The 14,971-nt window shown below is 51.5% G+C and overlaps 2 protein-coding genes across 2 annotated transcripts; one reads left to right on the top strand and one right to left on the bottom strand.

Moving 5' to 3' along the window:
* Positions 1 to 3,173: 3,173 nt before the first annotated feature.
* CONPUDRAFT_77519 (uncharacterized protein) lies at positions 3,174 to 9,294 on the bottom strand (the record flags this gene model as incomplete). The annotated part of the gene is made up of 24 exons (XM_007776507.1): positions 3,174 to 3,250; positions 3,274 to 3,292; positions 3,347 to 3,401; positions 3,648 to 3,978; positions 4,033 to 4,086; positions 4,131 to 4,415; positions 4,502 to 5,269; positions 5,324 to 5,476; positions 5,498 to 5,568; positions 5,616 to 5,962; positions 6,021 to 6,252; positions 6,855 to 6,909; positions 6,958 to 7,301; positions 7,347 to 7,574; positions 7,634 to 7,690; positions 7,737 to 7,824; positions 7,999 to 8,018; positions 8,253 to 8,271; positions 8,402 to 8,433; positions 8,460 to 8,541; positions 8,693 to 8,872; positions 8,925 to 9,071; positions 9,123 to 9,166; positions 9,221 to 9,294. 24 exons carry the CDS (start codon positions 9,292 to 9,294, stop codon positions 3,174 to 3,176), a joined length of 3,762 nt encoding a protein of 1,253 aa, XP_007774697.1.
* An 853-nt stretch (positions 9,295 to 10,147) lies between these two features.
* CONPUDRAFT_66284 (uncharacterized protein) lies at positions 10,148 to 13,298 on the top strand (the record flags this gene model as incomplete). Its single annotated transcript, XM_007776292.1, has 9 exons — positions 10,148 to 10,372; positions 10,422 to 10,981; positions 11,031 to 11,196; positions 11,251 to 11,399; positions 11,448 to 11,842; positions 11,896 to 12,072; positions 12,126 to 12,264; positions 12,317 to 12,966; positions 13,021 to 13,298. Coding segments are annotated over 9 exons (2,739 nt in total), but the record flags the coding sequence as incomplete, so codon positions are not given.
* Positions 13,299 to 14,971: the final 1,673 nt, after the last annotated feature.

Here is a 14,971-nt window from a genome sequence, read left to right as displayed (position 1 = left end):
AGGCCGCTCCCAAGTCCACCGGTGCGGTAGGATTGTGCTGACGCCATTGCTGTCGTGTGATAACGCGAGCTCTGCCGCCAGCATAGGTGAGACAGCGATCACAGACACAGTATCGGTGGTTTTGATCTAGCAGGGCAAGGCCCACAAGAAGATGCTGTCGATCAGGGTATTGCATGGGAGGGAACTGGAGAGCAGTCGTCGGGTGAGGGGTGTCTTTTATGCCTGCTTACCATGTGCATGAGATGTGTCGTAGATATGCAGAGAGCATACCGGCTGAATTAGCTTGCTTTGGTACCTGCTGCAGAGCCGCTTCTAGGATTAGATAGTGTGTCAGCAAAATTCGAGAGGTATCTTACCCGGTCAGACGAGCGAGCAAGCTCGTTGACATGGCTTGCTTGTGCATGCACAGGAGAGATGCTACAGTGGAGTAAATCAGTAGAAATCGAGAGGTTTCTTACATTGTCAACTGTGCTAGCATTACCACTTACTTTGCTCGCTTTGGCACGTCCGGTATAGGGGCCGTAGGAGCAGAAGAGTGAGCAGAATGACGGAGGTTTGTTACCTTGTGAGTCAATCGAGCGTCCCACTGAGGTAACCCGCTTTGGCATCCGCGGGGAGAGACGCTGGAGGGAATAGAGTCAACGAACCTATTAGGCTCCTCTCTGTTGGTCCCGCAATTGTTAATAGAAGCGAAGACATTTATTAAGGCGAGCGTCGATCTAATCTAGAACTATTACGCCGGCTTATCTTGGCGGGAATAGATTAATAGTTGCTCCGACCCGTTATCTCCTCGTCGGATGCTGGTCATCTCTCGTGGGAAGCCGCGAGATGGCTTCCGGATGCCGAACCGATGGTTCTGCGGAGAAGGTCGTGGCTATTTATAAGAACTGATGGATTCTGACGGAGTGCATTTTCACTGGGCCTGAGTGGTTACGTCACCTGTAGCAGTAGTGGTGATGCATCACATCCCTGTCCCCACCGACACAGTGTGATGCATCAATCCCTGTCGGACGTTATAATGAGTGCAGGAGAAAGCCAGCTACTCACCCGCCCACGATTGACAGGGTGTGATGCATGACACTTTCCCAACCGTGATGCATCACACCCTGTCGCACTACAAGCTCATACTACAATACAGTAAGCATATTATAATGCCCGCTACTAGTACTCCTCCCCACGATTTGACAGGGTGTGATGCATGACGCTTTCCCATCCGTGATGCATCACACCCTGTCGCACTACACGCTCATACTACAATACAGTAAGCATATTATAATGCCCGCTACTAGTACTCCTCCCCACGATTTGACAGGGTGTGATGCATGACGCTTTCCCGTGTGTGATGCATCACACTCTGTCGGAGTACAGGCTAGTACTATACAACGATAAGCAGACTATATTAACTAGTAGTAATCTCCGCCTACGATTTGACAGGGTGTGATGCATCACGCTTTCCTGTCTGTGATGCATCACGCTCTGTCGCTATACAAGCTCGTACTACAATACAGTAAGCATACTTTATTACCCGCTACTAGTACTCCTCTTCACGATTTCACAGGGTGTGATGCATGACGCTTCCCATCCGTCATGCATCACGCCCTGTCCCGCTACAAGCTAATACTGCAATACAGCAAGCATACCTTATTAACTCCTAGTGATCTACCTCCCGCCCACGATTGACAGGGTGTGATGCATCACACCCTGTCGCACTACAAGCTAATACTACAGTATAGTAAGCATGTTTTATTACCTGCTACTGGTACTCCCTCCGCCCACATTTGACAGGGCGTGATGCATGACACTTTCCCATCCGTCATGCATCACCCCTTGTCACACTTAAAGTTAATACTACAGGACGGTATCCCAGCGCACCATTGACTGGGGGTGATGCATGACGCTTTCCCATGTGTGAAATCCATCAGTCACGTCGTATCAATATTCCACCAAATACTACGATACCATAGCCCTAGTAGTAATTCTATGCGGTCTCCTTATACCCATTGTTGTGGGTGTGTTATATCGGCATTTAGCTTGCAAAGCTGATCTTATTCCCGCTCTGCTATACGATACAACCGGCGCGTAGACACCTGTATGGCAAGCCACATGTTACTTCTACTGTCGTAGTATATCGTTTTGTCAGTACCTGTCGGCAAACGCCGACACGAGGTTTTGCATCACACAAAATGTGGTAATAGGAGCTTACGAGATACACCGGCATTTACCGACAGGGTGTGATGCATCACACCTCCGGCGGCAACTCGTGATGACGGCCCCGGTCCAACCTCTGCCGACAAGGGGTGATGAATCACACGTCCGGCGGCAATTCGTGATCGGCGCTGCTAGCCTCTGCCAACAAGGTGTGATGCATCACACCTCCGGCGGCAATTCGTGATCGGCGCTGCGAGCCTCTGCCGACAAGGTGTGATGCATCACACCTCCGGCGGCAACTCATTATGATGGCCCCGCTACTATCCAGCCTCTGCCGACAAGGGGTGATGAATCACACCTCCGGCGGCAATTCATGATCGGCGCTGCTAGCCTCTGCCGACAAGGTGTGATGCATCACACCTCCGGCGGCAACTCGTTATGACGGCCCTGCTATCATCCAACCTCTGCCGACAAGGGGTGATGCATCACACCTTTGGCAGTACGTCCAGTGGGCCTTAGTAATCATCCTGCTCGTATAAAGCCTGACCTGGTCTCTCTCCTTGCTTCCCTCGTTGCGCTCGCCCGCTCCTTTCCTTTACTCGTCCCAACGCCTCCCTCGCATCCTTTCCCACTCCAGCCAGCCTTTCCCCCCTCCTTATCGTCAATCAACGTCTCCATTGGGAGTCATAGTATCAGTGAGTGCTTCTTCTAGTCCGTCTTCTGCGCGCTGTATATCAATGGTGTTCCATGCATCGTCCTATCCCCTTATCTCAAAACGTCATCGGATATGGCAGCAGCGGTGGTTATCGACGAATTATGCTGTGAGTCGTTTCTGAGCCCCTTCTTACAAGTGTCAGACATACGCTCGTCGCCCTTTCCTCCAATATTATTCATGTGCTCTCCCATGTCATATGCTCCATAGTTTGTTCTGCTCTGCGAAAATCCCCCCTGGCACTGTACGCCCATTTCTTTGTCAAGTCCTTGTGCTATATACATGCCTTAGTATTATCTGCGTTATGACTGGACTACAGGTTGAGGTCGGACTCGGCGGACGCTTTCGGACTTGGCAGATACATTTTGCGGTGGGGGAAAGGACCCTCATCTGTAATTAATGGACAAGTGTACATTTCGACAACGCGTGGAACTGATGCCAGGAGAAGCATCGGCTGACTACATAAAGGCAGATGATGGCACTCACCTGCGTTTCTTGCCCACATTGTCGCAGCCCTCTGACAGCACTTGACATGGCATCGCTGCAAGACCAATCGGACACAAACGATCCGCAGCCCTCAATAAAACTTCGAGGTCAACTTTTGATGGTTGTTCTGCAGCTATCAGATCCGGGCATGATCACACAGGGTAGGTAAAGCATAGGCATGTCTTAGTGCACTGTAGGAGGAGGCTATTGTATATAAACTTTCGACTGATAAACTATTACCTGCTAGAAGTGTAAAATTTAGTAAATCGGAGATCAACGGAAAGGGTGCGGCAGTACTCACTTGCTCGTAGCTACTTTTGACCGCTTGACGCGGCCATTCCCCTCGCTGTCATCAGCTTTTCGCTTCTTTGATGACCCGCCGCCGATCTTGTTTGCCTGAGCCTGCCATGTTGCAGGCTTGCGGCTCCGGCCCCCCCTGCGTGCGCTGCCGTCCGTCGACTGCGGATGTGTGGCACCCTCTGTTGGCGCCGCTGGCTCCGAGGTGTCGGGTCGGGGGGCCGCATCTTGCGGTGCCTGCCAGGTGGCTGCGCCATCTGACAGGGCGCTTGCCTGATTCGGCTGCTGAGTGGCCGATCCAATTGAGTAGGCGGGCAGGTGCTCCGACGCATAGCCTGTTGATTGTCCAGTCAGAATTGACAACAGATCTGCTGCGCATGTCCGCTTACCAGATGGCTGTATTTCGTTCTCTGTAGCCGTAAATTCCGAGACGCCTGTCACCACTGGTGAACTGACAATGAGACATTGGCAAATATAGAACACCTACCTCCAGTACTCTGGAGGAACGCGTCGAACAGCTCGAAATTGGCGCCGTGGACGGTATCCTGGTCGTCTGGAAGGAACAAGGGTACCGATGAATGGTCAGCGGCTGACTCGGCGATATGTTGGGGTTGGATCAAGTAGTTGGCGTTGTGCTGCATCGGATAGCCGACGTTCTGCTGCATCCAATAGCCAATGTTCTGCTGCGCCGGATAGCCAATGTTCTGCTGCACCGGGTAGCCGTTCTGCTGGAATTGATAACCGCCGTTTTGGTGGACCGGATACATTCCGCCTGTACAGACATAAAAAAAAAAAAGAAAAAGAAGAAGAGGGCGATGTCAGGCAAACGTAAGAAGACTTAAACAGAGTAGAACATACCAGAAGACCACTCCTGCTGCTGCTGAGAAGACTCGGAGCTACCACTAGGAGAGCTTGGACCAGAAGACGACGAATCCGAGACCGCTTCCGGGTAAACAACGTTCCTTGGCAGGTCCGTGATCTGTTTGTAGTCGAAAAATGAGGGCTCCACCGTAATGGTCACCTGATTTGTCATAGGAGACGAGCGACCTATGCCAGAGCCATCGACGTTGCCTGCCATAGGTTGGGGTGTAGGCACGGGTGAGGTGAGTCGGGTTTCGGAGACTGGGATAATCTGGGACTGAGAGATGAGAGCAGGAGGCGAGAGTTGGGGCTGTGGGATAGGTGCAGGAGACGGGAGCTGGCGCTGAGGGACGGGTACAAGAGGCGAGAGCTGAGGCTGTGGGACAGGCGCAGGAGACGGGAGCTGGGGTCGAGGGACGGGTGCAGGAGGCGAAAGCTGAGGCTGTGGGACAGGTGCAGGAGACGGGAGCTGGGGCTGGACGGGTGCCGGAGGAGTGGCGCTGTTAAGTGTCGATGACTCAGCAACCTCTGGGGGCGATTGCTCATCAGTGGACATGGCGACTGCGTCCTCCTTGGGATCGGCTGTCTTTTCCGGGCTCAACGAAGATGGAAGTGCGTCGTCATCTGCGCGACAAGAGTCGTCCTGTGAGGCTGATGAGGAAGGCGTGCCGTCCTCGGGGGTAAGCGAACCAGACGAGCTGACCTCAGGCGAGGAGGAATCGCCCTCTTCGTCCTGTTGAGCGGTCGGACGAGCGTCTCTCTCCTCTACATTACATGTAATCAGACCGTGATTGCGTGATAGAAAGAGCTACGACGTACTGATTTCGTGAGTGATATGAGCGATGTAAGGGACCACAAAATCCGCGTAGAATCCGGGGAGGACCCTCATGAACGACCGTTTGACATCAGCCTCGCCAAAGGAGAAGCTGAACGTCTTGATCTCGCCAGGTCGATCCGGGTCTGGGCCACCACCTACGACAGACAAACAGGCACCTGTGGCAGCGCAGAACGCCTTCGCAATAGTAGACATTGCATAGGTCATATCGTCCATGCTCCTTTGAACGCTGGGTTAGATACAGAGAGACTCGAAAAAGGAGAATAAACCACGCACATGGATCCAGGCTCGGGAGTAGATGACGAATGATCGTTCTTATCCTCCTCAACAAGGCGAGCGACCTCCTCTTTGATGTCGTCGGTTTCTTGATCGAAAACCTTGGCAGTGAGCTTGTTACGAAGGACGAAGTCTGGGATTTCCCCTGGCTTGCCGCCGTACTCCGTCTCGAAGAGGAGGCTAATCTTCTCTTTAGCACGCTCCTCGTAATAGTTGGTGCTGTAGATCTCGAGAGCGCGGAGGCTACGTGTATGGCGCTTGAAGACGCTGTACATGAACTTGGCTCCCGTGGAGGCAGCGCGCGTAGGAGTGTCGCCAAAACGCCTGCGCATAAGCGACTTAATTTGCTGCAAAGGTAAACGAGCGTCAGTGAAGCGATGCGGACTAGAGTAGTGAGCGACAAACCTTTCGACGCTTCTTGATTGCCTTCTTGACCTTGTCCTCCTGCTCCTTGTCCAGCTTGACAACGTCAGGGAACAGCCGCTTCCGCTCGGGCCACTCATGCTCCCAGCCGGGAAACACGCGGCACCAGACTGTGTCATAGACGCCAGAGGGGATGCACGCGATGAACGCGTCCTTGTGTTTGTTGATGAAAGCTTCTTGTTCGGCCGTTCGATGCCAGGGTTTTCCTCCCATTCTAGAAAATTAAGTGGCGGAGATAAAGGTCAGTAAATGGATGAAACAAGAAGAAGGAGAGTGTTGTACTTGTCTGTCTGTGCGGCGAGTGATACGAGACGACGAGGAGAGGTGAGACGATAGTGAGAGAGGTGAGACCACAGTGAGAGAGGTGAGACGACGGTGAGACGACGGCGAGAGATGTGAGACGATGGTTAGAGAAGGGATTTCTGAGGGCATTTCCTGAGCGTTGTCCTCGACTAGAAGTAAGTACGCGTCGCGACGCGTCCGACGATGGTCATGTTTGTCTGTTTATCGACCCTTGCGTTGTGGCCAGCGAAGACTCCGAGCTTTGACAAGGCAGCCACTGACAGGGCCGCATGGATATGTTGAACTCTACGTGAGCGATCGACTCTGGATCTGAGACCGGCAGTGAGTAGATGTCACGCTATCGCATCATGTTTGACATACGGATAAATGCTATCATCTCGTATATGAGCCTTGTGCCTTTGTGATGCCACAGTGGGTCACCGTGTCATACTGAGTGTGTCCATGCCTTAGTCTTGACTCAGCGATTGCGACATCACATGTCGCTGTCAAGCGTAGTGAGGGACCGAGACCTACCGAGACATGAGGAATTGTGAGCTAAGGTTGAACCCAAACCCAAGGATAGAATCATCTAATCATATTCCACCTGTCAGCTACAAACGTTGATACTGGAGCTCACCAGCCGAGAATAACTCTCGCAGTTCTATGAAGTTACCCTCCAAAACATATGAATAAACCTCCTCAGTCGCACGTGTCACCGCCCAAAGCACAGCAGTGACTTCACGCACTCTATCCAGTGTTGAGTCTACCCCCCGATGCTGAAGAACCTCAGCCTCGATTGTTGTCATTTTTGTCAGGATTTGATCGATTTCTAGAATTTTCTCTTCGCAGAACTCGATGGCGCGATCTGGGCGTGACATGTGGACGATCCGTTCGAAAAAATCGGAAAACGAGCCACCGGTGCACTGTACCAAATCGGCGTCAATCTGCAATATTTGGCTGTACAGGCCCCTACCCAAAGAGCTACCCTAAGTCAGCAACACGGGTATGAGGACGTATGACACGCACCGATCTGAGATCCTTGATATGTCCAACAGGTGTGGACGGTAAGCCGCATCACGACCGCCTTGTGGAGAGGTGGCACGTGTTCGGGTGGTTCGGCCCATTACCTGTGCCGAGCTCCCCGAAGTACGCGGCGAGATGGCGGCTATTGGCACAGGCACCGTTGCGCCCAAAGTTGGCGGCTCAACTGGAGGGATGGAGTGGTCGTTGGTCGACGCCCGCGAGCGCGATTTCCTGTAAACAACATGAGTCTTGGATTAGTTCTGTTGATCTCATGCATGAAGTTCTCCTACATATGGGCTGAAGCTGCATATTTATGACGAAGCTTTTCATTGATTTTCTCCTTATTCCTAATAGATGTCAGCAGGAGTTATGTTACCTATACCGGTGACATACTTTAAGTAATAGTCCTGCTTGGCCCGCCTTTTTGCAGCAGTGCGCTCTTCTTCTGTATGATACAGACGCGGGCGTCCCATGGTTATTACTGCCAGTGATATAGTCAATGAGAATGTTAACGTTCTTATATGACATTGAGTCGGCATTAATACAGTTGGGTTCATGTGATATTTATACGACATTTATACGATAATTATAGGATAGTTATGCGATAAATATTATTTGACATGAAGACATAGCGTATACGAGCATGAAAGCACACTATTTGAAGGTTGTAGATGACTACAACGGTGTTCTACATCGTGTCAAACTACTCAAAGTCAGCCCAAGAACCAGTTGAGTATTTCTTGAGGTGCACAATTTAACAAGGACATCCAACTGTATCACCCGTAGGCGCACAGTTCGCCGCTTGTGCTTCGTGGATGTTGCATAAATATAATCGACTTGCATCACTCTCTACGGCCTTACATACATGGTACAAGCATGCAGGTATATCCATTGGAGATAATTACATACATAGAGGGCGAATCTAGCACTGTACAAGAGAGATATGTTATTATTATCGCATAACTATCGCATAACTATCGTATTAACCCCTATCCTTGTAGTACGTGCGCACGCCTACAACAGTTCTCTCTAGCAGACTAAGTTTCTCATTCGCTTACTGTCGCGGCTAATGGGGTACTTGCTTGCGAGACTACGGGGTCAGTTTAACCGATTCACCTTTCTATTTGTTGTGGACAAGACGTGCAGATGCGGGATTTATGTGAGGAAAGATTTTCAGAATGTACTACGTGGGTATACACTAAAGAAACATGAAGAGAGAAGCAACAAGACGTAACAGAGATGCTATGGAGACACAGAGAAGTACATGCTACACGATATCGGAGGCTAACCGTTGAGACATGAGGAGAACCCAATAAAGGCACGGAAACGAGCTCATGGCGCCCATGTACCATCAGGCTTCAGCCAGATGTTGCCGAACTCCAAGCGCCCCTTATCCTCGGCGCGCTTTTTGTCGGTCACGTCGATGCTACCCTCAGCAACGCGGTTGAGGGTGAAAGCGAGAGTTTGGGCAGCGTCGTATGCGTCCGTGTAGACGCAGGCTCCGGCCCGAAGCGTCTCGAAAATACCAGCTGTCACAGAACATGAGAAAAACAGTATATACATGGTACAATCATAACGCACCTTGGAATGCAGCATTATCCGCATGGTACCTCCGAATGAGCTCGGCCCTCACAGTGGCAATCTCGTCGGTGCGTCGCCAGAAGTAGCGAACGGCATCCGGGCTGCATTCAACAGCACGGAACTCCCACTTGCCGTCGATTTTCCTGACTATACAACGTGTGTTAGACTTAGCAAGGCGTACATGCAATGAGAGCTCACTTTCGACAAAACCGGCGCCGCGATCGGTATGCGGGAATATCAACCTAGCTCAAACGACGCGGGTTGGTACACGTTGAGATAAAATCGAGCGTACTCACGGGAGGTGTCGCATGCATGTCCGAGTTCCGGGGGAGACGCTGTACTCGAGTTCCATACTTGTAGGTCTGTTCATAGTCCAATATAGTGAGCGCAAGTACAGGAAGCACAAGGATATAATACTCAACTTGAACGGAAATGTGTGAGGAGGAGAGAGTGAGAGTTGCGTGAGCGAGGTTGGTGAGAGGGAGAGAGGGACAAATACGAGGGCGAAAGCTGACGAGACGGTCAGAGAGCGCTCGTCTCATATATAAGTTCGCTGGCAGCTTAATCAGCTGAAAATCAGGGTACCGATTGACGAGAACGCTTACCTATCCTGGGCAGAACTTTGTGAGTGTTGGCTCTTCGATCTTCGACTGATCCCATGATAGTTACAGGTGGCGTTGCATCAAAGATGGTCATGCATCACCCCCAGTTGAGTGATGCATCACCCCCTGTCGAATGATGCATCACCCCCTGTTGGTGGCGCCCTCTCGACACGTCAAATGATGGAGTCTCCCGCGTCCGGAGAAATTAGTAAATAAACTGGGGTGCTACACCCAGTTGTCACTCGCGCCCTCCTTCAACGTCTACGTACGCTATGTCGAAGAAGCGCCGCAACGGCGCCGTCAAGTGGCACAGGCCGCCGGACGAAGCGACAAAGGAAGTACCTCACACAAGCCATGCTGTAGCTGTGGATGGCACGCAGAAAAGTCAGCGCTCTTGGCTTTCCGTTGGCGCCACCACAGCTCCACCCGCGAAACGCGCGATGAAGGAGCGACCAGAAGATGAAGTATGCGCCCAGGAAGACCTTCTATTCGATGCCGTCGAAATGGAAGATGGACACGCGGCAGCACCTGTGGAGGCGCCTGTGCATAATGTGCGGAAGACCTACTCGAGCGTATGTTTTGTTTTTATGTTTTCTCTTACCGTGAGCAATATCTGATCCGGTCATACAGGATAACCCACTGATAGCTTATCTACCTCATCAACAAAAATTCCTCGATGAGTTGCTCCGATGGGAAGGCTGGGGCAATCAACACCCTGATCGGACTTGCTCCGAGTGCGGCAAATCCGAGGCCGCCATTCGGTGCACCGACTGCTTCTGTCCAGACGTTTGGTGTGATGAGTGTGTTGTACGGCTTCACGAACGGACACCGCTCCACCGCATCCAGGTATTCTAGCTTCCTTCTCTGACCGAACGTATGCTGATAGTGATCGAAGCGATGGAACGGTGAGTTCTTCGAGCGGACAACCCTTGGCAAACTCAACCTTCGTCTTCGCGTTGGTCACACTGGGTCAGGGTCGTGTCAGACATACGAAAGTCAAACATGCACTATCATCGATACAACCGGCACCCACGAAATCGTAGTCGACTTTTGTGGATGCCCTTCATCGCCTTCTGATCGTGTCACCAAGTTTCTCCGCTCCCGTCTATTCCCAGCCACCACCTCAGAACCGCAAACGGCTGTTACCTTCCGCCTTCTAGAGTTCTATCATATCCTCGCCTTCGAATCCAAAGCCTCTGCTTACGAGGTATATCACACTCTCGTTCGGTTAACGGACAACTGCGGCTCCGGGAACGTGAGCGATCGTTATCGCGCCTTCATGCGCGTCGCTCGTGAGTGGGCTTGTCTCAAGATGCTCAAGCGTAGCGGGCGAGGGCACGATCCTGGGGGTATTGCATCTACTCCTCCTGGATCATGCGCGGTTCTTTGCCCCGCATGTCCGCAGCCGGGGAAGAACCTTCCTGACGACTGGAGGACGCAGCCGCCATCTAAGCAGTGAGTCTTTTTGAATTATTTTGTCATCACACGGACTCAGCCAATCTAGGTGGATTTATTCGTTATTCATTGGCCTCGACGCGAACTTTCGCCTCAAGCGAAAAGAAGTATCATCCGCCAACGCCGATCCAAGCCTATCGGGCGCTTCGGCGTACTTCGTCGACGAGTCGGTCTATCAGCGTCATATAACAGAGAACGAGAATGCCCGACAAGAGGTATGGTTGCCTCATGAATGATTTGTATTTAACTGACTGAGACTTCGTTATCAGAAAAGCACTTGCGTGAATCACAACGCCGTAAACCTGGCCAATCTCAAGTCAACGAAGGGTCTGGCGGTGACGGGTGTCGGGACCGTGGATTGTACTCGACATAACATGAAACGCCCGTGTAGCGTAGGCGATCTTCAGCACTGGGAACGGTATGCACGTTGCCCCTTTGCTCCATGCAATTCTGACGCGACGTTTAGATATTATAATATGGACTTCTTAATTTTATCAAGTCTTTCGGGAGACCAGGCGCAGGTTATTGTGATCTCCTACGATATTGCGTGCCAGTGGAGCCTCCACTTCCTCGAACGCATCCGTAAATACTTTCACATCAGCGATAAAGTCCTCGACGGCAAGAAGCTTGTTTTCCTCGTTCCAAAGTTTCATCTACCAGCACATGTTGAGCGCTGCCAGATCGAGTTTTCTTTTAACCTTGCAAAGTGGGTCGGCCGCACTGACGGCGAGGCACCCGAGAGAGGTTGGTCAAATATCAATCCAGTCGCTGTCGCCACCAAGGAGAACGGCCCGGGTGCCCGTCATGACACGCTGAATGCTCACTTCGGCGACTATAACTGGAAGAAAATCTGCGGCATACGTACGTCATTGGTCCCGGGTGCTTTTAACATTTCATCATTAATATCTATCTAGATGAGATCCTCAGTCGAAAGATGGACGAGGCGCTCTCTCTCAGCAAAGTCCATCAAGAGCAACTCGAAGATATGAATATTGAAGGCCTAAAACATCACATCATTATCTGGGAGGCCGAAATGTCTGCGTGGGAGGAGGACCACGCTCAGCCCAACCCTTTCCAGCCTCGAGTCCGTCGTGAGTGGAATGTGGTTCAGCTTCTTTCTTCTGCATCCTCATTTTATTCATAGAAATCAGCCAGGCGACCGTCCGCCTCCAGCTCGCTCGTGCTGAGGCAGAAGAACTCTTGACCCCTTCCGGCGGGTTCACGCACACGGAAATGTCACCCAGCTCTTTCGTTGCAGGAGGCCTTGACTTAGAAGAGTCAATGTGGGTATTTAACCCATGGTTACTCGTTACTCTTGACTCACGAGCAGATCAGACGCAAATATAGCTTAGAAGTAGCCGACCTCGGAAACCATGCTACGGACTCGCAGAAAACTAAACTACAGCTGACCTCAAACTCCATCCGGCGGAAGTTCGCTGACTGGACGGCAATTCAGTTGCTGTACATGCCTGTTGTTCCGTCTCTTCGTGGGACAACGGATGCTGATGACTTAACGGCGGTCAGCCCATCGGCTCTCCAGCTATACCTTCCGAGCGATCTACCCTCATCTACCGCATGTGATTCCCGCCTTATCAGCTGCGAGTGGGATCTCCGTTTTGCTCAAGCCCACGACGCGCTCGCCGAGGTGCGTCAGTACCTTAGGGTGCGTTCGTTTATGCTGGGTTTCAAGGATCGATTTCTGCGTGGACAAGGGGCAAACACTCGCGCCAGAGAGTCACTGAAAGTTGTCGAGCGAAGGATCAAAAAATGCGCCTATACTTACCGGAACGCTAGGACGTCGTTGAAGTCGCTTGCCTCAAGACTCTCAAAGCCTGGATGGGACAACACGCTGCACGAACTTAGCGACGGCGATATACGCTCAATGGGCGATTATTTGCAGGGTGAAACGGAGGGTAGGACAACATTATCGTGGATCTGGGTAGATAAAAGCGTCGCTAATAGCGACGACCCCAGTGTACAAGACGGTAGCATTTCAGCTGGTTCTAGTTGGCATACCGTACGCTGACTGATCTTAATAGGTCTGCGGGTTCAATGGTGTAAGGCTCGGGCGAGGGCTTCTCGATGGACTGAGGAGACAATTCTCCTGAAGGAAGAGATGAGGCGCGTCCTCCAGTTCTTGGATTGGCAAGGGGAATGGTGGAAAGCGAATGCTGAGTGTTGCTCATTCAAGGCAGAGGCATACAGAGACGGGGCGATGGCTTACGCCCTGCGCCAGGCTAGTATTAGGCGAGCCATAGGGACTAGATTTGCGACTAAGTTCTCTTCGTACTTACAGGTATCTAGTTATCCCTTATAATTTGTTAAATCGTTCAAGTCGGCGCTCGTTGCGGTACCACTTCGGGCCTTAGAACGTGACCGGTCTTGATCTGATCGGTCTGGTGTAAGTGGCGAGCATCGGACCTCATGCTGCAACATGACAGCTAACACCGCGTGACGTTAGGAAATGGCAAGTTCCATCAGGTACGTTCTATGTCATTAGAAATGCCGAGGTCCTGACGGGACGATCAAATCCATGGATATAGCCCCAAGCTATAGGATATGTACAGATCTAGTGTACGCCTGTATGTGTATTCTACAAACACGCTGATATTGGTACAAAGACTGGGCGAAGTATTTATATGCCAAGCCAAATGAGGAGGAGTAAAATGTATGATCGACGCGCGTCAGGGTCGGGTACTATTCAAGTGGGCCGAAACATCACGAAGCTATTACAGCCCCCGATGGAGTCGGATAATGGGTTCCGGCATAGTACATGCCCACTGAGTACACGTGCCTGGAGCCCGGGGTCAAAGCTTCGGGGATCGTGATGCATCACTCCCGCTCGGCTAAAGGCCCGGGGAGGCGAGCTATGGACGCCAGGACTGTGATGCATCAACCCCGCTCGGTTAAAGGCCAGGAGCGAGAAGGCGCATTGTACTAGACGCCAGGACCGTGATTCATCACACCCGCTCAGTTAAAACGCCCGGGCGCTATAGTACTGGGACCACGCGCGGCTCGGAAGATGCCGGTTGCGGGCCGTAAAGACACGGTCCCGCTCCGCAGGGAGTTTCGTATTCGCTAATAATTAAGCTAAAGCATCGAGCAGTACGTGTCGAGTCACTCTATTAGTGGATTAGCTAACTGTAGAAAGAGCGTGTTTGAGGGATTGCTACGGTTGTATTATTCATCGTAATTAGAGTTAGTACGGAACACATATTACACTGACACCGCGACTGGGTGTGATGCATCACGGGTGGGAAAGCGCGATGCATCACACCCAGTCGAATGTGAGCGCTTGAGCGACGGGCATACTTGACGGGCTATAGATGCCGGCCGGGGTTGACGCAATGCATCAGCTCGTGACATTTAGGTGAACAAAAATGTGATGCATCAACCTCTGTCGGCGAACGCCGGCCTGGCTAATGGGACGGTTGGGGTATTGTGTACCGCAATGGACTGGGATCTACTGCAAAGAATTCGGTGGTTCGTTCATATATGTTGCTACAAGGGTGGAGATAATGCTATGATGGTGAATGCCATAAACCTGTCCTAGTTCTAGTAGCACAAGTAAAACACAGTTAATACAAGGGATCTAGCTGGTTTGCACTGATACAGCGGGTGATGGATCATACGTGGGAAAGCGTCATGCATCACGCCCTGTCAATCGTGGGCGGAGGGAGTACTAGTAACGGGTAATAAAATAGGCTTACTGTACTGTAGTATAGCTTGTAGTGCGGCAGGGCGTGATGCATGGCGGATGGGAAAGCGTCATGCATCACGCCCTGTCAAATCGTGGGTGGAGGGAGTACTAGGAGCAGGTAATAAAATAGGCTTACTGTATTGTATTACGAGCTTGTAGTGCGACAGGGCGTGATGCATGACGGATGGGAAAGCGTCATGCATCACACCCTATCGTGGGCGGGAGGGAGATTCCTATTAACGGGTAATAAACGCTTACTGTATTGTAGTAGGTGCTTGTAGGGCGACAGG

Source organism: Coniophora puteana, assembly GCF_000271625.1.
Source record: "Coniophora puteana RWD-64-598 SS2 unplaced genomic scaffold CONPUscaffold_17, whole genome shotgun sequence".
Taxonomy (NCBI): Eukaryota; Fungi; Basidiomycota; class Agaricomycetes; order Boletales; family Coniophoraceae; genus Coniophora; species Coniophora puteana.
Note: the sequence above shows the minus strand (reverse complement) of the source record. Positions and strands in the feature narration are given on the sequence as shown.